At 56.0% G+C, this 21,934-nt stretch overlaps 1 protein-coding gene across 1 annotated transcript; it reads right to left on the reverse strand.

Moving 5' to 3' along the window:
• Positions 1–333: 333 nt before the first annotated feature.
• PDE4A (phosphodiesterase 4A) lies at positions 334–20,423 on the reverse strand (the record flags this gene model as incomplete). The annotated part of the gene is made up of 14 exons (XM_083881941.1): positions 334–527; positions 3,028–3,457; positions 4,673–4,855; positions 5,719–5,841; positions 6,463–6,617; positions 7,124–7,223; positions 7,993–8,157; positions 9,437–9,535; positions 10,582–10,730; positions 12,232–12,325; positions 15,993–16,132; positions 17,073–17,110; positions 18,540–18,737; positions 20,116–20,423. 14 exons carry the CDS (start codon positions 20,421–20,423, stop codon positions 334–336), a joined length of 2,376 nt encoding a protein of 791 aa, XP_083738067.1.
• Positions 20,424–21,934: the final 1,511 nt, after the last annotated feature.

Here is a 21,934-nt window from a genome sequence, read left to right on the forward strand (position 1 = left end):
TTCTGGGGTTCCCAGAAGGGGTTTGGGGGGTCCCGGGGGGGATTTGGGGGGTCCCAACAAGGGGTTGAGGGGTCCCAACAGGGATTTGGGGGGTCCCACGGGGAATCTGGGGGTCCCCAGGGAGGTTTTGGGGTCCTGAGGGTGGATTTGGGGTCCCCAGAGCGGATTTGGGGGTCCCCGGTGGGTTTTTTATTCCCCACAATTCCCGAGACGCCGCTGAAGGATCTCCCGGACTGTGAAGGCCCCTCGTTACCGGAGTGACCCGGGACCCCCCTCAGACACCCCCCGGTCCCGTCCAGGGTACAGGGGACCCTTCTGGGCGCCCCCCGCCCCTCATGGACCGTCCTGGGCCCGCCGGTTCCGCCTCCCGGTACCGGAACGTGGATCCGCCCCCCCGCCCGGTGTCCGCGATGGTTCGGCCCGGTCCGTGCAGTTCCCGCTCCCCCCCAGCCCCGCGTTCCCACCGCGATGGTTCCGGCACCGCAAAGGTTCCGCCCGCGCAATGGTTCCGCCCGGGCCGGTTTTTGCTGCGGACGTTTCCGGTCATGGCGGAGGAGACCCTCCCAGGACCCCCCAAAAAACCCCAAATTTTCCCCCAAAAAAATCTCCAGGACCCCCCAAAAAAACCCTTGAGACCCCAAATTTCCCCCAGAGCCCACCAAAATGCCTCAAGACCCCCAAACGCCCCCCAGGACCCCCCAAAAAACCCTCAGGATCTCCCAAAACCCCCCAGGAACCCCCAAATCTCCTCAGGATCCCCCAAATTTCCCCTCGGGACCCCCAAAATCACCCCAGGACCCCCAAACCCCCCCCAGGACCCCAAAAATCCCCCAGAACTCCCCCAGAACCCCCAAATTTCCCCCCAAATTCTTCCAGGACCCCCAAAATCTCCCCCAATTCCCCCCCAGGACCTCAAATTTCCCCCAAAAAAACCCCCAAATTCTCCCAGGACCCCCCAAAACACCCAAATTTCCCCAGGATCCCCCAAAAATTCCCCAGGACCCCCAAATTTCCCCCAGTCCGGGCCCTTCCCGGTTTATTTGGAGCCTCCGGGGAAGGGGGTGACAAAGGGGGGGAGGGGTGACAAGTTTTGGGATTTTTTGGGGTTTTTGGGGGTTTTTTGGGCTCCCCCCGCCCCCAAAATTCCCCAATTTTTACATCCAGTTCTGCCCCCGCCGGTACAAAAATAAAACTCTGCACGACCCCCCCTGAAATTCCCCAAAATTTCATTTTTTTGGGGGGAGAAAATCCCAAAATTTCCCAAATTTTCCTTTTTTTGGAGGGAAAACCCACCAAAATTTCCCAAATTTTTCCAAATTTTTCCTTTTTTAGGGGATTTTCCCGTTCCCTGTTTTCTTTCCTGGGGGGGTCGATTTTCCATCTATTTTTTTTTTTTTATTATTTTTTTGTGTCTTTTCCAGTTTTTTCTTAAAAAATAGAATTAAAATTTCCCCTCCCTGTGACCTTCCCCCCAAATAAAAACCTCAAAATGAATCAAACCGAAATAATCTCAATTAAATAAATAATAAAAGAATCCAAATTTAAAAAATCCAAATCAAAATAATTCAGATTTTTTTTAAAAAAATCAATTAAAATAATCCAAATTTTTAAAATTCAGATTAAAAAAATGCCAATAAAATGAAACTAAATGAAAATAATTCGGATTAAAAATAAATCTTTGATTAAAAAAAAATCCAATAAAAATAATTGCCATAAAATAATCCCGATTAAAAAAATCAAAATAAAATAATTCCTATAAAAATAATTCCAATAAAAAAATAATTCTGATTAAAATAATCCCCAATTAAAAAAAAAAAGTCTTTCCCAATAAATAATGTTTCAGATAAAAAATAATTTGGATAAAAATAATTCTGATAAAATAATTCAAAATAAAATCCCTCCAATAAAAATAACTCAGAATAAAAAAATAATTCTGATTAAAATAATTCTGATTATTTCAGATAATTCTGATTAAATAATTCTAATAAAAGAATTTCAGTAAAAAAATTTCAATAAAATAATTTCCAATAAAATAATTCATATTAAAAATAATAATAATTAAAAATAATTTCAATGAAAATAATTCCATTGAAATTATCCCAATAAAAATAATTCCAATAAAAATAATCCCAATAAAAAAATTAACCCAAATAAAAATAATTCCAATGAGGGAAAAAATTGCAATAAAATTAATCCTAATAAAAATAATAATAAAATAAAAATAATAATAAAATAAATATAGGAATCCCAATAAAAATAAGAATCCCAATTTAAAAATCCAAATTAAAAAAATCCCAATTAAAAAAATCCCAATAAAAAGTAACAATTCCAATTAATTAAAAAAAAATAAATTTAAAAAATTTAAAATTTAAAAAAATCCAAATAATTTAAAAAGCCAAACTAAAAAATGTCAATTAAAAAATTAAAATTCCAACTTAAAAAAAAAATTAAATTAAAAAATAAAACCCCAAATAAAACCCAGACTCAAATCCCCATTTTCCCCAATCAAGAATTAATTAAAATAAATTAATTTTTTCTCTCTCTCTCTCCTTCTTCAGTGGGCGGGGCCTCCTCACCCCTCCCCCACCCCCTCCTCCTCCTTTGGGGGGGGTCCTGCCCCTCCGCCTTCACCATCATCATCCTCATCAACCTCATTAACCTCATTATCATAATTATTCTCATTATCATCATTATTATTGTCCTCATTGTCCTCATGATGTTCATCATCATCATCCTCATTTTTGGGGGGCTCCAAGTGAGATTTGGGGGGTCCAGGGTGGGGGTCCTGCCCCTCCTCATCCTCATCTTCTTCATCATCATCTTCATCTTTTTTATCATCATCATCCTCATCATGTTCTTCATCCTTATCAACCCCATCATGTTCATCATCATCATCCTCATTTTGGGGGGGCTCAAAGTGGAATTTGGGGGGTCCAGGGTGGGGGTCCTGCCCCTCCTCCTCCTCATCTTCATCCTTCTTATCATCATCCTCCTTATCTTCATCCCCATCATCATCATCATCCTCACTTGGAGGGGGCTCAAAGTGAAATTTGGGGGTCCCAGGGGGTGGTTTTGGGTGGGGGTCCTGCCCTTCCTCATCTTCATCATCCTCCTCGTGGCCTGGGGGAGGCTCCAGGTGGAATTTGGGGGGTCTGGGGGTGATCCCCCCATCTTCATCCTCATTGTCGCTCCCGGGGGTCTCAAAGTGGAATTTGGGGGGTCTGGGGGTGATCCCCTCTTCATCCTCCTCATCCTCATTGTCGCTCCCGGGGGTCTCGAAGCGGAATCTGGGGGTCCCGGGGGGCGGCTCCGGGGGGGGCTCGGGGCTCTGCGGGACCCGGCGCTGGAACCACTGACGGTTCTGCCGCAGCGTCAGCAGCATCTCCCCGGCGTCGGGGTGGACCAGCTCGGCCCAGGCCTCCCACAGCGGCTGCGCGATGAAATCGATGAACCCGACCTGGGGACACAGGGGACAATGGGGACATCAATGGGGACATCAGTGACATTGGGGTTATTGGGGTTATGGGGACATTGGGGTTATGGGGGCGTCGGGGTGCACCAGCTCGGCCCAGGCCTCCCACAGGGGCTGCGCGATGAAATCGATGAACCCGACCTGGGGACACAGGGGACAATGGGGACATCAATGGGGACATCACAGTTATGGGGTTATGGGGACATTGGGGACATTGGGGTTATGGGGGCGTCAGGGTGGACCAGCTCGGCCCAGGCCTCCCACAGCAGCTGCGCGATGAAATCGATGAACCCGACCTGGGGACACACAGGGGACAATGGGGACATCAGTGACATCAGTGGGGTTATGGGGACACCAGGGACATTGGGGTTATGGGGACATTGGGGTTATGGGGGTGTCGGGATGGACCAGCTCGGCCCAGGCCTCCCACAGGGGCTGGGCAATGAAATCGATGAACCTGGGGACAGACAGGGGACATCAGTGGGGACATCAGTGACATCAGTGGGGACATCACAGTTATGGGGTTATTTGGGTTATGGGGACATTAGGGACACTGGGGACAATGAGGACATCAGTGACATTGGGGACAAATGAGGGTTATAGAGACATTGGGGTTATTTGGGTTATGGGGACATCAGGGACATTGTCCCCATGTATCCCCAGGTGTGCCCAGGTGTGTCCCCAGGTGTGTCCCCAGGTGTGCCCAGGTGTGTCCCCAGGTGTCCCCAGGTGTCCCCAGGTGTGCCCAGGTGTCCCCAGGTGTGCCCAGGTGTGTCCCCAGGTGCGCCCAGGTGTATCCCCAGGTGTGCCCAGGTGTGCCCAGGTGTGTCCCCAGGTGTGCCCAGGTGTCCCCAGGTGTGCCCAGGTGTGCCCAGGTGTCCCCAGGTGTGCCCAGGTGTATCCCCAGGTGTCCCCAGGTGTGCCCCCAGGTGTGCCCAGGTGTCCCCAGGTGTGCCCAGGTGTGTCCCCAGGTGCCCCCAGGTGTGCCCAGGTGTATCCCCAGGTGTCCCCAGGTGTGCCCCCAGGTGTGCCCAGGTGTCCCCAGGTGTGCCCAGCTGCCCCCAGGTGTGTCTCACCTGTGATTTCTCCACGCTGGCGCTGTGTTTGTCGCACATGGGGCTGATGTCCCTGGTGTCCCCCTATCCCCAGGTGTCCCCAGGTGTCCCCAGGTGTCCCCAGGTGCCCCCAGGTGTGTCTCACCTGGGATTTCTCCACGCTGGCGCTGTGTTTGTCGCACATGGGGCTGATGTCCATGCCCCGGGCCCGCTCTCGGTCCCCCTGACGGAAAAACTCCTCCATGATCCGCCGCGTCCACTCCAGGTACAGCCCCAGGGGCTTCGTGGGGTTGCTCAGGTCGGCGCAGTGAACCAGGTTCCTCAGCACCTGGGGGGACACCGGGGTCACCTGGGGGCACCTGGGGACACCTGGGGACACCTGGGGGACACCTGGGGGGACACTGGGGACACTGGGGACACGTGGGGACCCCTGGGGGACACCTGGGGACACCTGGGGGACACCTGGGGACACCTGGGGGGACACTGGGGACACTGGGGACACCTGGGGGACACCTGGGGGACACCTGGGGACACTGGGGACACGTGGGGACCCCTGGGGGACACCTGGGGACACCTGGGGGACACCTGGGGACACCTGGGGGGACACTGGGGACACTGGGGACACCTGGGGACACCTGGGGGACACCTGGGGGACACCTGGGGGATGTGGGGACACCTGAGGGACACCTGTGGGGACATGGGGGACACCTGGGGAGTGGTGAGGACACCTGAGGGGACACCTGAGGGACATGGGGACACCTGTGAGGACACCAGAGGGGATGTCGGTGTCACCATTTCTGGGGTCCCTTAGCCCATTTTCGGTGCCCCCAGACCCATTTTTGGTGCCCCCAGACCCATTTTCAGGCCCCCTAGACCCATTTTTGGTGCCTCCATCCCAATTCTGGGGTCCCTAAACCCATTTTTGATGCCCCCAGACCCATTTTTGATGCCCCCACACCCATTTTTGGTGCCCCCAGCCCCATTTTCAGGCCCCCCAGCCCCATTTTCGGTGCCCCCAGCCCCATTTTCAGGCCCCCCAGCCCCATTTTTTGTGCCCCCAGCCCCATTTTCAGGCCCCCCAGCTCCATTTTCAGGCCCCCCAGCCCCATTTTTGGTGCCCCCAGCCCCATTTTCAGGCCCCCCAGCCCCATTTTGGTGCCCCCAGCCCCGTTTTGGTGCCCCCAGCCCCACCTGGATGCGCTCGGTGTAGGTGTCCAGCAGCAGGACCCCAGAACTCGTCACCTTCTTGGTCTCCACCATCGTCTTGAGATCGGCCAGGAGGGTCATGTGCTTGGACATGTCCGTGGCCAGGACCTGGGGGGAATTTTGGGGGGTTTTGGGGATTTTTTTGGAATTTTGGGGGTTTTTTTGGGTGGAATTTGGGGGGTTTGGGGGGGAGATTTGGGTTTTTTGGGGATTTTTTTTTTTTTTTTTTTTTATTTTTTGGGATTTTTTTGGGGGGGTTGGGTTTTTTTTGGAGGTTTTTTGGGGTGTTCCAGATTTTGGGGGATTTTGGAATTTTTTAGGGTATTTGTTTTGGTATTTTTGGGGTATTTTTGGCTGGGATTTTTTTTGGTTTTGGGGTAATTTTGGTTGGGATTTTTTGCATTTTTTAGGGTATTTTTGGGGTATTTTTGCCTGGGATTTTTGGGGATTTTTTGGGGGGTTTTTTGGTATTTTTGGGGTATTTTTGCCTGGGATTTTTGGGGCATTTTGGGGGTATTTTTGGCTGGGATTATGGGTATTTTTTGTGGGATTTTGGTATTTTTTGTGCACTGACCATGTCAATAACCATCTGCCTGAGGGCCTGGCTGAGCTCAGGGATATTTTTATGTGGGATTTTTTGATTTTTGGGTATTTTTGACTGTAATTTTTTTATTTTTAGGTATTTTTGGCTGGAATTTTTTGTATTTTTGGTTTTTTTTTGGCACTAACCATGTCAATGACCATCTGCCTGAGGGCCTGGCGCTGTCTCCGGGACAGCCCCTGGAAGATGTCACAGCCCCTCTCCTGCAGCAGTTTGAAGCCCACGGCCAAGTGATGGTTCTCCAGGACGGACTCGTCGTTGTAGAGCAGGGCCAGCTCCGAGTCTGGGGGGGCCGGGGTCAGTGAGACCCCCAGGGAGCCCCAGGGACCACCAGGAACCACCAGGGACCCCTGGGACCACCAGGGACCCCCAGGAGATGGGGAGAGACCCCTGGGACCCCCTGGGTTACAATGAGGGACCCCCAGGACAACCCAGCACATGGGGAGGGACCCCCAGGAACCACCAGGAACCCCCAGGATACGGGGAAAGACCCCCAGGACCCCCTGGGTTACAATGAGGGACCCCCTGGGACCCCCAGGACAGAGTGAAGGACCCCCAGGATATGGGGAGGGACCCCTGGGACCCCCCAGGTCACAATGAGGGACCCCCAGGGTTACAATGAGGGACCCACAGGACAACCCAGCACACAGGGAGGGACCCCCAGGACCCCCCAGGACACCAAGAGGGACCTCCAGGACCCCCCAGGGCAGGGCAGGGGCCCCCAGGACCCCCCAGGGCAGGGACCCCCCAGGACCCCCCCAGGTCAGTGCAGACCCCCCCAGGCCTCACTGGTGTTGATGAGGAACTGGTTGGACACCCCGGGGTGGTCGACGTCGTGGATGGCGGCGGCAAAAAGGGCGGCCAGGACCTCCAGGTCTGTGAACACGGCCTGGGGAGGGGGCACAGGGACCCTCAGGGACCCCCAGGGACCCCCAAAACACCTGGGGGACCCCCAAAACCCCAGAGGAGCCCCTTGCCCCCCTTAGAGCCCCCCAAAAACCCCACTGGGTTCCCTTTTTGGACCCCCAGGTCTGTGAACACGGCCTGGGGAGGGGGCACAGGGACCCTCAGGGACCTCCAAAAACCTCCCACCACCCATTTATGGGACTCCCCCACTCAATTTTGGCTCCCACCACCCCAAAATCTCACCCAGAACAGGCCTCACCACCCAATTTTGGGTCCCACCAACCCAAATTCACACCCAGAGCTGGTCCCACCACCCATTTGTGGGACCTCCCACCCATTTATGGGATCCCTCACCCAATTATGGCTCCCACCACCCAATTTGGGGTCCCACCACCCCAAAATCTCACCCAGAACTGCTCCCACCACCCAGTTTTGGGTCCCACCACCCAATTTTGGGTCCCACCACCCAATTACAGATCCCACCACCCAATTTTGGGTCCCACCACCCAATTTTGGGTCCCACCACCCAATTATAGATCCCACCACCCAATTTTGGGTCCCACCACCCAATTTTGGGTCCCACCACCCAATTATAGATCCCACCACCCAATTTTGGGTCCCACCACCCAATTTTGCGTCCCACCACCCAATTACAGATCCCACCACCCAATTTTGGGTCCCACCACCCAATTCTGGGACCTCCCCCCAGCCAATCCTGCCCCCCCCAGGCAGTTGAGGGTGCGGGGTCTCACGTGCAGGGCGGGGGCGGCCAGCAGGACGTGTGTGGACTGCAGCACGTCGGCGGCGTGGAGGCTGTTGTGATAGGCCACGTCGGGGTGATAGTGCAGCTCCAGGGCCCGGGCGTAGCCCAGGAGGGTCTGCTCGGGGATCCTGAACCGGCGCGGGAGTTCCCGCTCCTGGGGGAAAAAAATACACCAAAAATACACCAAAAATATACCCAAAATACAGCAAAAATACAGCAAAAATATACCCAAAATACAGCAAAAATACACCAAAAATATACCCAAAATACAGCAAAAATACAGCAAAAATATACCCAAAATACAGCAAAAATACACCAAAAATATACCCAAAATACAGCAAAAATACAGCAAAAATACACCCAAAATACACCAAAAATACAGCAAAAATACACCCAAAATACACCTGAACCGGCGTGGCAGCTCCCGCTCCTGGGGGAAAAAAATACAGCAAAAATACACCAAAAATATACCCAAAATACAGCAAAAATACAGCAAAAATACACCCAAAATACAGCAAAAATACAGCAAAAATATACCCAAAATACAGCAAAAATACAGCAAAAATACACCCAAAATACACCTGAAATACACCTGAACCTCCTAAAATACACCTGAACCGGCGCGGCAGCTCCCGCTCCTGGGGGGGTAAAAATACAGCAAAAATACACCAAAAATATACCCAAAATACAGCAAAAATACAGCAAAAATACACCCAAAATACACCTGAACCGGCGTGGCAGCTCCCGCTCCTGGGGGGGTAAAATGGACCCAAAATACACCCAAATATACCCAAAATACAGCAAAAAATACACCTAAACCTCCTAAAATACACCTGAACTGGCGCGGCAGCTCCCGCTCCTGGGGGGGTCAAAATGGACCCAAAATACACCCAAAATACAGCAAAAATACAGCCAAAAATACACCAAAAATACAGCAAAAATACAGCAAAAATACAGCAAAAATACACCTGAACCGGCGCGGCAGCTCCCGCTCCTGGGGGGCCAAAATGGACCAGAAATAGACCCAAAATACACCCAAAATACACCTAAACCATCCAAAATACACCCAAAATACACCCAGAACACCCAAAATACAGCCAAAATACACCTAAACCATCCAAAATGCACCCAAATCACCCAAAATAAACCCAAAATTTTCCCAAAACACTCCCCAGGAAGGGGCAGGGCGGGTCCAGGGGCCGTTTTTGGGGCCGTTTTTGAGGCTGTTTTTTAGTCCATTTTTGGGGCCATTTTTGGGGTTCCAGTCCCTGTTTTTTGGGCCGTTTTTGGGTCATTTTTGGGCCGTTTTTGGGGTTCCAGTCCCTGTTTTTGGGGGCCATTTTTGGGGCCATTTTTGGGGTTCCAGTCCCTGTTTTTGGGGCCGTTTTTTGGTCCATTTTTGGGCCGTTTTTGGGCCATTTTGGGGTCCCCACCTGGAAGATGGTGAACATGATGCAGCTCAGGGAGCGATTGTTGGAGAACTCGGAGACGCGGAAAATGTTCAGGCCCCACTTGTTGAGGCTGTCCAGCTCCTGGGGGGGGGGAAATGAGGTTGGGACCCCCCGTGCTCCCCAAAACACCCTGAGACCCCCAAATACCCCCCAAAAAAACCCTGAGACCCCCCAAATACCCCAAAACACCCTGAGACCCCCCCAAATACCCCAAAACCCCCCAAAAAAACCCTGAGACCCCCCAAAACACCCCCAAACACCCTTGGGACCCCCAAAACACCCCTGAGACCCCCCAAAACATTCTGAGACCCACTGAGACCTCCAAACACCCTGAGACCCACCAAACCCCCCAAGCCCACCTCAAAGCCTCCCCAAACACCTCCCAGGACCCCCCAATCCCCCCAGACCCCCTAAACATCCCCCAAACACCCCCAAACACTCCCCAAGCCCCCCAAAACACCCCAAAATCCCTCAAGACCCCTCAAACACCCTCCAAACACCCCCAAGACCTCCCAAACACCCCTAAGACCCCCCAGACCACCTCCAAGACCCCCTGAAACCCTCCAAAATCCCTCAAGACCCCCCCAGGATCCCCAAAACACTCTCCAAGCCCCCCCCAAACGCCCCCCAAGCACCTCCAACACAACCCAAACACCCCCCAAAATCCCTCAAGACTCCTCAAACACCCCCCAAGACCCCCAAATATCCTCAAACACCTCAAACTTCCCCCAAGACCCCCAAAAACCCCCCAAACCCCTCAAAATCCCCCCAAATCCTCCCCAGAGCCGCCAAACACCCCCAAACATCCCCCAAACCACCCCCAAGACCCCCCAAACCCCCTCAAACTCCCCCCAGACACCCCCCAAACACCCCCAAGACCCTCCAAACCCCCCAAAATCCCCCCAAACACCCCCCAGAATCCCCCAAGACCCTCCAAACGCCCCCCAAATCCCCCCAAACCCCCCAAACTCCCCCCAAACACCCTCCAAACCACCCCCCAAGACCCCCAAGACCCCCCAAACCCCCCAAAAACTCCCCCAAACCCCCACCCAGACCCCTCAAGACCCTCCAAACCCCCCAAACACCCCCCAAATCCCCCCAAAATCCCCCCCAAATCCCCCTCCCACCTTGCCCAGCTGCTCCTCCCGGTCGGTGTCGATGCCGAAGCGGGGCAGGGGGAGGGTCCCCGGGCTGGGGGCGGGGTCGGGCTCGGGGGGCGGCCGCCGCCTCTTGTCCCGCTCGGGGGGGCTCGGGATCTCCACCTCGGGCTGCTTGTCTGGGGAGGGGGATTCAGGGGGGTTTGGGGGGATTGAGGGGGGGTTTGGGGGGGATTTGGGGGGTCTGAGGGGGTTTTGGGGGGATCTGAGGGGGATTTGGGGGGATTTAGAGGGAATTTGGGGGGATTTAGGAGGGGCTCAGAGGGGTTTTGGGGGGATTTAGGGGGTTTTGGGGGGGCTCAGAGGGAATTTGGGGGGTTTGGGGGGGGCTCAGAGGGGTCTCTGGGGGTCTCATGGGGGTCCCTATGGGGCTCACAGGGGTTTTTGGGGGGGATCCCAGAGGGCTCAGAGGGGTTTTGGGGGTCTCAGGGGTTCTCTGGGGGTCTCTGGGGAGGGTCCCGGGGGTCTCTGGGGGGGGGGGTCTTGGGGGTCTCTGGTGGTCCTGGGGTCCCCTGGATGCCCTTGGGGGTGTCCTGGGGGTCTCAGGGGGTCTCAGGGGGTGGTCCCGGGGGTCCTGGCGGTCTCTGGAGGGTCTCAGGGGGTCCCAGGTTTCTCTGGGGGTCCCAGAGGGTCCTGGGGGTCTCAGGGGGGTCTCGGGGGGGGGTCCTGGGGGTCTCAGGGGGGTGTCCCGGGGCTCTCAGGGGGGTCTCTGGGGAGGGGTCCCGGGGGTCTTTGGTGGTCCTGGGGGTTCTCTGGGGTTCCCGGGGGTCCCAGAGAGTCCCAGGGGGTCTCAGGGGGTCTCAGGGGGGTCCTGGGGAGGGGGTCCCAGAGGTCTCAGAGGGTGTCAGGGGGTCTCAGGGGATTCTCAGGGGGTCCCAGAGGGTCCTGGGGGTCCTGGGGGGTCTCAGGGGGGTGTCCCGGGGCTCTCAGGGGGGTCTCTGGGGGGTCCTGGAGGGGGTCTCGGGGGTCTCAGGGGATGGTCCCAGGGGGTCCTGGGGGTCTCAGGGGATCTGGGAGGTCCCGGGGTTCTCTGGGGGGGGTCTCAGAGGGTCCTGGGGGTCCCAGGGAGTCTCAGGGGGTCTCAGGGGGTCCCGGGGGTCTCTGGGGAGGGGTCCCGGGGGTCTCAGGGGGGTCTCTGGGGGTCCCAGAGGGTCCTGAACGTCTCAGGAGGTCTCTGGGGGGTCCTGGGGAGGGGGTCCTGGAGGTCCTAGGAGTCTCTGGGGGTCTCAGGGGGTCCCAGGTTTCTCTGGGGGGTCCCAGAGGGTCCCAGAGGGTCTTGGAGGTCTCTGGGGAGGGGTCCCGGGGGTCCCGGGGGTCTCAGGGGGTCTCTGGGGAGGGGTCCCGGGGGTCTCAGAGGGTCCTGGGGCTCTCAGGGGGGTCCTGGGGGTCCCAGGGGTCTCTGGGGAGGGGTCCCGGGGGTCTCAGGGGGTCTCTGGGGAGGGGTCCCGGGGGTCTCAGGGGGTCTCTGGGGAGGGGTCCCGGGGGTCTCAGGGGGTCCCAGGTTTCTCTGGGGGGTCCCGGGGGTCCCGGGGGTCTCAGGGGGTCTCTGGGGAGGGTCCCGGGGGTCTCAGAGGGTCCTGGGGCTCTCAGGGGGGTCCCAGAGGGTCCCGGGGGTCTCACCCAGGAAGGTGCTGGCGATGTACTCGGACACCTGAGTGCCCGAACGGCTCATCCCCGACAGGTGCGACAGCTCCCGGGTCAGCATCCGCTTGAACTGGGGACAGGGGGGTTAGAGACCCCCGGGGACCCCCTGAGACCCCCCTGAGACCCCCCAAATCCCACAGACCCCAAACCCCCACCCAAATCCCCCCAAAGGCTCATCCCCGACAGCTCCCGGTTCAGGATCTGCTTGAACTGGGGGGAAAATGGGGAGTCAGAGACCCCCGGGGACCCCCTGAGACCCCCCAAATACCCCTGAGACTCCCAGGGACCCCCCTGAGCTCCCCCAAATCCCAGAGACCCCCCCAAATCCCACAGAGACCCCCCCCAACCCCCCCCCCAAATCCCCCCAAAGGCTCATCCCCGACAGCTCCCGGGTCAGCATCCGCTTGAACTGGGGAAAATGGGGGGTTAGAGACCCCCGGGGACCCCCAGAGACCCCCCAAATCCCACAGAGACCCCCAGGGATCCCCCAAATCCCAGAGACCCCAAAACCCCCCCAACCCCCCCCCAAATCCCCCCAAGGCTCATCCCCGACAGCTCCTGGTTCAGGATCTGCTTGAACTGGGGGGAAAATGGGGGGTCAGGGACCCCCAAATCCCACCCTGGGACCCCCCAACTACCCCAGGGACCCCCAGAGACCCCCTCAAATACCCCAAATCCCACAGAGACCCCCCCCAAATCCCCCCAGAGAACCCCAAATCCCCCCAAAAGTTCATTCCCTGGTTCAGAATCAGTTTGAACTGGGGGGGAAATGGGGGGTCAGGGACCCCCAGGACCCCCCTGGGACCCCCCAAACCACAACAACCCCCCCCCAAGATCCCCCAAAGCAACACAAGATCTTCAAAAAACAGAACAAGACCCCCCAAAATCCCCCCAAAACCCCCCAAACCAACACAAGGCCCCATTGAGGGTCCCCAGGACCCCCCAGGACCCCCAAAATCCCCCCAAAACCCCCCAAACCAACACAAGACCCCATTGAGAGTCCCCAGGGACCCCCCAGGACCCCCCCAAATCACAACAAGACCCTCAAAAACCACCCCAAGACCACCCAAGACCCCCCCCAAACCCCCCAAAATTCCCCCAAACCACAAAAAGACCCTCAAAAACCAGAACAAACCCCCCTCAAAATCCCCCCAAATCACCACAAGACCCCATTGAGAGGGGCAGGAGAGGTCAGAGACCCCTCCAGGACCCCCCAAAATCCCCCCAGGGGGGTCCTTACCTGGTCCCACCACCCCACCAGCCAGGGCTGGGCGCAGTTCTCGCAGAAAAAATCCACCAGGGGCATTTTTGGGGATTTTTTTTGGGGGGGTCCAGGACCACCCCCCACCCCGTCTCAACCTCAAGACCCCTCCCCAAAAAAAAAAAAAATCCCCTAAAAATTTTTTTTGGGGTTTTTAAGCCCCAATTAAAACCCCAGGGGGAGTTTCAGGACATTTTTGGGGGGGCTGGGGGGGGTCGCCCCCAAACCCAGCCCCCCCCCCAAAAAAAAAAAAAAAAAAAAAAAGAGCTGAGACCACCCTGAGAGGGAGATTAAAGGGGGGGGGGTCTTCACATCGTTCCCCCCTCCCCAAAAATTCCCCCAAATTTAATTTTTTGGGGTTTTTTAAAAAGAATTAATTCCCCCTTCCCCCCTTTTTCTTCTTCTTTTTTTGGGGGGGGTCTCGGAGACCCCCAAAAAGTGGGGGGAGGGGAGGGGTCAGTGGGTGCCCATTTGGGGGGGGGGTCTGGAAAAATTTTGGGGGGGGGTCCAAAGGGGTTTTTTTGGGGGGTCTGGGAGGGTCCTGAAGAATTTGGGGGGGTTTAGGGGGGGTCTGGAGGGGTTTGGGGGGGGTCTGGAAAGATTTAGGGGGGTCCCGAAGAATTTGGGGGGCTTTAGGGGGGTCTGGAAGGTTTAGGGGGGTCTGGAGGGGTTTGGGGGGTCCTGAAGGGTTTGGGGGGGTCTGGGGGGGCCCAGAGGGGTCTGGGGGTGTCCGGTGGGGTCGGGAGGATTTGGGGGGGGTCTGGAAGGATTTTGGGGGTCGCAGGGACGGGGAGGACGCGGAGGATGATGATGAAGATGATGAAGATGATGAAGATGATGATGATGAAGATGCAGCAAAAAGTCCCGGAGGATTTTTTGGGGGGTCCCGGAGGATTTTTTGGGGGTCCCAAACCGTTTTTTGGGGGGTCCCGGATGATTTTTGGGGGTCCCGGAGGCCGAGGATGATGATGAAGATGATGAAGATGATGATGATGAAGATGCAGCAAAAGGTCCTGGAGGATTTTTGGGGGTCCCGGATGGATTTTTTGGGGGGTCCCGGATGATTTTTGGGGGGTCCCGGGCGGGTTTTGGGGCTGCGGAGGCCGCGGATGCTCCGGGAGGATTTTGGGGGGGGGTTGGGGGGGTGGGGGAGGGGCTCGGAGAGTGGGGGAGGGGCGGGACGCCTGCGCGAGGGAGACCACGCCCTTTTTCTGTGACCACGCCCCTTTTTCTGAGGCCACGCCCCCTCCCCACGGTCACGGTCACGGTCACAGCAAAGGGGGGGGCGAGAACCCCAAAAAAAAACCCAAAAAAAGGGTCGGGGAGACCCCAAAGGGGTTGGGGACCCCCAGACCCCCCCAAAGAGGGTCTGGGTCACCCAAAAAGGGTCGGGGACCCCCAAAAAAGGTTTGGGGACCTCCCAGACACCCCCAAAAAAGGGTCAAGGACACAGAAGGGACACCCCAAAAGGGTCAGGGTCACCCCAGACACCCCCCAAAAAAGGGTTGGGGACACCCAAGGGACCCCCAAGAGGGTCTGGGTCATCCAAAAAGGGTCGGGGACCCCCCAAAAAAAGTTTGGGGACCCCCCCAGGCCCCCCAAAAGGGTCAAGGGCCCCCCAGAGAAGCCCAAAAAAGGGTCAAGGACACAGAAGGGACACCCCGAAAGGGTCAGGGTCACCCCAGACCCCCCAAAAAAAGGTTTGGGGACACCCAAGGGACCCCCAAGAGGGTCTGGGTCATCCAAAAAGGGTCAGGAACCCCCCAAAAAATGTTTGGGGACCCCCCCAGACACCCCAAAAGGGTCAGGGTCACCCCAGACCCCCCCAAAAAAAGGTTTGGGGACACCCAAGGGACACCTCAAAAAGGTTTAGGAACCTCCAGACACCCCAAAGAGGGTTGGGGACACCTCAAAAAAGGTTTGGGGACACCCAAGGGACCCCCAAGAAGGTTTGGGACCCCACCAGGCCCCCCTAAAGGTGTCACCAGTGCCACCAACACCCCAATGCAGCCACAGCCACCGGTGTCACCAATGTCACCAGTGTCACCAATGCCACCAACACCCCAACACAGTGATGGGTGACACCCCAACACTGGCACCAGTGTCACCGGTGTCACCAATGCCACCAATGCCACCAGTGTCCCCCCCTGGCTCCATTCCATTTGTCACTGTCCCAGCCCTGTCCTGGTGTCCCTGCAGGGTCTGTCCCTGTCCCCAGTGTCCCCAATGTCCCCAGTGTCCCCACCTTGTCCGAGGCCATCCCGCTGACTGCCTGGTGTGTCCCCAATGTCCCCAATGTCCCCAGTGTCCCTGTCACTGTCCCCATTGTCCCCAATGATGTCCCCAGTGTCCCCCCAGTGTCCCCAATGTCCCCAGTGTCCCCAGTGTCCCCAATGTCCCCCAGTGTCCCCAATGTCCCCAGTGTCCCCAGTGTCCCCAGTGCCCCCAATGTCCCCAGTGTCCCCAGTGTCCCCACCTTGTCCGAGGCCATCCCGCTGACCGCCCGGTGGGTCTCGAGGCTCTCGAGCTGCTCCAGGCACCAGTCCAGCTCCTGCAGCGTCTCCAGGGCCAGCGGGGAGGGGTCCTCGGGGGACACTGGGGACATCACTGGGGACACTGGGGACAGTGGGGACATTTGAGATACTGGGGACATTGGGGACAGCAACAGGGACACTGAGGAGACTGGGGATGGCTGGGACATGTCCTCTGGGGACACTGGGGACACTGGGGACACTGGGGACATCACTGGGGACACTGGGGACATTGGGGACATCATTGGGGACATCATTGGGGACATCACTGGGGACACGAAGGACATTGGGGACATCATTGGGACACTGGGACGGGTCCTCTGGGGATACTGGGGACATTGACAGGGACACTGGGGGGACACTGAGGGGACAATGGGGACATTGGGGGCATTGGGGACTGATGGGGACATCATTGGGGACAATGGGGACACTGGAGACACTGGGGACACTGAGGGGACATTGGGGACACTGGAGACACTGGGGACATTGGGGACACTGGAGACACTGGGGGATATTGGGGGACACTGGGGACATTGGGGACACTAAGGGGACACTGGGGGACACTGTGGGACATTAGGGGACACTGGGGACACTGGGGACATCATTGGGGACAATGGGGACACTGGGGACACTGAGGGGACCCTGAGGGGACATTGGGGACATTGGGGACACTGAGGGGACACTGGGGGACACTGTGGGACATTGGGGACATTGGAGACATTGGGGAGACTGGGGACACTGGAGACTCTTGGGGACAGGGGGCAGCACCCATGGGACCCCCAGGATTGGGGACAGGGAAAAGGGACACCGGGGATGGGCCCCAAAACTCCCCCAAAAATCCCCAAAATCCCCCCAAAAAACCTCAAATTTTCCCAAGATCTCCCCAAAAAACCCCCAAAATCCCCAACCCCCCAAAAAAATCTCAAAAAAAACCCACCCCAAAAGCCCCCAAACCCCCCAAAATCCCCCTCAAAAAAACCCAAACCCCCAAAATTCCTTAAATCCCCCCCAAATCCCCCCCTTACCTGAGGGCGTGGCCTTGCCCGGGGTGGGGGGTGACAACCTGGGGGGTCAGGGGTCAGGGGTCAGGGGTCAAGGCTGACCTGGGACCCCCCTAAATTTGTCCTGAGGTCAAGGGTCAAGGGTCAAAGGTCACCTGCTGCCCGGGGCTGGGGTCACTCGGGTCAGGAGGGAGAAGTTGCTGCGGACACTGCGGAGACTGGCCAGGACCTGGGGGGTCACCGGGGGGTCATCGAGGGGTCATCGAGGGGTCATCGAGGGGTCAGAGGTCATCAAGGGGGGGGACAGATCCCTGAGACCCCCCAGGACACCCCAAAAACCTCCTGGGACCCCCTGAAACCCCCCCAGGACCCCCTGAGACCCCCAGGGACCCCCCAAAAACCTCCTGAGACCCCCCCCAGGGTCCTCCCTGGGACCCCCTAAAACCCCCCAGGACCCCCTGAGACCCCCTGAAACCCCTCCAGGACCCCCAAAATTCCTCCCCAGGACCCCCAGGGGCCCCTGGGACACCCCTGGGATGCCCTGAAACCCCCCCAGGACCCCCTAAAACCCCCCAGGGATCCCCCAGAACCATCTGAGACCCCCCCCAGGATACCCCAAAACCTCCTGGGACTCTCCAAAACCCCCCAGGACACCCAAAATTCCTCCTCAGGACCCCCTGAGATCTCCCAGGGACCACCCAAAACCCCCTGGGACTCCCCTGGGACCCCCCAAAACCCCCTGGGACTCCCCTGGGACCCCCCAGAGATTCCTCAGGACCTCTGAGACCCCCCAAAATTCCTCCTCAGGACCCCCAAAACCTCCTGGAACCCTCCATGGACCCCCCCAAAACCCCCCAGGACCCCCAAAACTCCCCAGGACCCCCAAAATTCCTCCCCAGGACCCCCCAAAACCCTCTGGGACCCTCAAAATTCTTCCCCAGGACCCCCCAAAACTCCACCTGAGCAAAGGGGGTGACGATCAAATCCTCGCCATGGCTGGAAGAGAAAATTTGGGGGGAAATTTGGGGGATTTTGGGGGATTTTGGGGGGAAATTTTGGGGGGAATTTTCGGGGAATTTTGAGGAAATTTGGGGGAATGTTTTTGGGAATTTTTTAGGGAATTTTGGGGGAATTTTTAGGGAAATTTTTTGGGAAATTTGGGGGAATTTTGGAGGAATTTTGGGGAAATTTTTTGGGGAATTTTGGGCGAATTTTGGGGGACTATTGGGGGAATATTTTGAGAAATTTTCAGGGATTTTTTCGGGGAATTTTGGTGGAATATTTTTGGAATTTTTGGGGGAATTTCGGGAGGAGTTTTTGAGACATTTTCGGGGATTTTTGGAGGAATTTTGTGGGGAATTTTGGGGAAATTTTTGGGAATTTTTGGGGAATTTTTACAGAATTTTGGTGGAATTTTTTGGGAACTTTTTTTGGGTGAATTTTTTCTCAGTTCAGGGACATTTTGGGTGTGTTTTGGGGGGGTTCCCTCACCCCTCACTGGCCACGGAGGAATTCCTGGAGGTGTTTTTTGGGGAGGAGAAGTCGCTGTCGCTGTCGCTCCGGTACAAAAAGGACTCACGTCGCTGCCCTGGGGGGGGACCCCCGGCCTGGAGACCCCCCCGGGGGGAATTCGGGGGGTCCTGGGGGCTCTGGGGGTCCCCCCAATATGAGCCATTGTCAACCTCGGAGCTGGGGAGGGAAATGAAGAGGTTGGAACCAAATTTCTCCCAGTTCCGGTACAAGGATGAGGATGAGGATGGTGAACTCCCAGTAGCAGCACTGGGATGAAGATGAAGAGCTCCCAGTACGGGCACTGGGATGAGGATGAGGATGAGGAGGAGGATGAGGAGGAGGATGAAGAGGAGGATGAAGATGGAGAGTTCCCAAAGCTCCCAGTTCCCATACTGGGATGAGGATGAGGATGAGGATGAGGATGGGAAGTTTCCAGTTCTGGTACTGGGATGAAGATGAAGAGCTCCCAGAGATCCCAGTACGGGCACTGGGATGAGGATGAGGATGAAGATGAGGATGTGGAGTTCCCAAAGCTCCCAGTTCCCATACTGGGATGAGGATGAGGAACTCCCAGTTCTGGTACTGGGATGAAGATGAAGAGCTCCCAGAACTCCCAGTATGGGCACTGGGATGAGGATGAAGATGAAGAGCTCCCAGTACCGGCACTGGGATGAGGGTGAGGATGTGGATGAAGATGAAGAGCTCCCAGTACCGATACTGGGACAAGGATGAAGAGCTCCCAGAACTCCCAGTTCCTGTACTGGGATGAGGATGAGGATGAGGATGAGGATGAGGATGAGGATGAGGATGAGGATGAGGATGAGGATGAGGATGAGGATGAGGAGCTCCCAGAGCTCCCAGTTCCAGCACTGGGATGAAGATGAGGATGGGCAGCTCCTGGTACCGGTACCGAGATGACACTGAGTGAGCTCCCACCCCTGGTACCGGTACTGGGCTGGTTCTGGTCACCTCCCAGTCCCATTACTGGTACTGGGATGACTCTGGATTCGCTCCCATCCCCAGTACCAGTCCCAGGCTGGTTCTGGTTTAACTCCCACTCCCGTTACTGGTACCAGGCCGGTTCTGGGTCCACTCCCACCCCCATTACCGGTACCGGGATGACTCTGGGTCCACTCCCACCTCCAGTATCGGTACTGGGCCGGTTCTGGGTCCACTCCCAGCCTCGGTACCAGTACTGGGATGACTCTGGATTCGCTCCCACCTCCAGTACCGGTCCCAGGCCGGTTCTGGTTTAACTCCCACCTCCAGTACCGGTACCAGGCTGGCTCTGGGCCCACTCCCACTCCCATTACCAGTACCAGGCCGGTTTAACTCCTACCCCCATTACTGGTACCAGGCTGGTCCTGGGTCCACTCCCACTCCCGGTACTGGTCCCGGGCCGGTTCTGGGGGGTGTCCTGACCCAGTTCTGGGGGGATCCCGGTACCGGTTCTGGGGGTGTCCTGACCCAGTTCTGGGGGATGTCTCAGCCCAGTTCTGGGGGGATCCCGGTACCAGTTCTGGGGCTATTCTGACCCGGTTCGGGGCTCACTCACCGTGTCCCGGGCAGGGTCCAGGGCCAGGACCCGCGGGCACTGCAGAGCCGGGGCCGCCCCCCGCCCTCCTGGGGCTCCCCCCGCTCCTGGTCCCGCTCCTGGTCCCGGAGCCGCTCCCGGTGCCGGTGCCGGTCCCGCTCGGTGTCGGAGAATCCCCGGTGCCGGTGCCGGATCCGGATGGGGGTCCGGGGTTGTCTCCAAAGGTGTTTTGGGGGTCGCGGGGACCCCCCCGGAGCCTCCCGGGGCAGCGGCAGCGGCAGCGAGAGGCTTTTCCTGCAGCCCGGGGCCGCTTCTGCCACCGGGACCATTTTATTCTTCTTTAAAATCCCGGTACCGGTGCCGGTTCGGGAATTTTTTCATTTAAAAATCCTCGGTTCCGGTTCGGGAATTTTTTTCTCCTTTTATGATGTTCCCGGTGCCGGTTCAGGAATTTTTTTTCTTCTTTAAAAATCCTCGGTACCGGTTCTGGAATTTTTTTCTCCTTTAAAGATCTTCCCGGTACCGGTTCGGGATTTTTTTTTTCTCCTTTAAAAAACCCTCGGTTCCGGTCCCGGTTCGGTGGCACCGCTTGGGAAGACCCGGTTTTTTTGGGATTTCCCCTCCCCCCCAAAATTCATCCTGGGGGGGTTCCCGATTTCCGGTGACGTCATCAAAATATTGAGGGGTTTCCCCAAAATTGGGGGACTCCCCCCTTGTGGCCCCCCCACCCCAAATTCTGCATTAAAAAAACCCCCAAAATCTGCATTTAAATCTCCAAAAATCTGCACCAAAACGCCCCAAAATCTGTATTAAAAAAAAACCCAAAATCCGCACCCAGGATCCCCCAAAATCTGTATTAAAAACACCAAAAATTCTGCACCAAAAATCCCCCAAAATCTGCCCCAGGAACCCCCAAAATCTGCATTAAAAACCCCGAAAATCTGTCCCAGGAACCCCCAAAATCTGCACCAAAACCCCCCCAAAATCTGCACCGGGACCCCCAAAATTTGGGGGTTCCCCCCTATAAAAACCCCAAAATTTGGGGTCCCCCCCTGTAAAGATCCCAAAATTTGGTGTCCCCCCCTTTAATGATTCCAAATTTTTCCCCCTCTCAGGAAATTTTGATTTTTGGACTCATTTTTCACCCTTAGAAAGGAGAAATAATTTCCCCTGGATGAAATTCCTGAAATTTAAAAAGGCTTTTTTCGATTAAAAACCTTAAAAAATGAGGAAAACCAGGATTTTTTTTCTCAATTTAATCTTTAAAATTATAAAAACGAATAAAAAAGGCACAAAAATGTTTTTAACCTTTTTATTTAAACCCGAAAAATAACGGGAAATGAAAATTCCCGGCTTTACGACAGCGCGGCCAGCGCGACGGCGGCGCTTTACGGCAGCGTGGCGAACACCGCAGTAGGGCGGCGTTGCTTTACGGCAGCGTGGAGAACACCGAAGTAGCGCAGCGTCGCTTTACGGCAGTGTTGCAAAACATAACCCTGCGCTTTACGACAGTGTGGCGAGCTGACGGCGGCGGCGCTTTACGGCAGCGTGGCGGACTCAGCCTTTGGGCAAAAACTCCACAAAAAACGCCCCAAAAAACTCTTTAATTTCTATTTAAACTCCTCGTTTGGAGCCTCAAAACCCATTGGCGGCGTTAGAAAAGGTGGGAAAATTGAGGGGAAAAAAGGGGAGAAATTGAGGGGGAAAAAGTGGGAAAAATAAGGGGAAAAAGTGGGAAAAATAAGGGGAAAATCGAGGGGGGAAAGGGGGAAATTTGAGGGAAATGTGACAGAAAAAGGAGAAAATTAGAGGGGAAAAAAGGGGGGAAATGTGAGGGGAA

Source organism: Zosterops lateralis, assembly GCF_965231275.1.
Source record: "Zosterops lateralis genome assembly, chromosome: 36".
NCBI lineage: Eukaryota > Metazoa > Chordata > Aves > Passeriformes > Zosteropidae > Zosterops > Zosterops lateralis.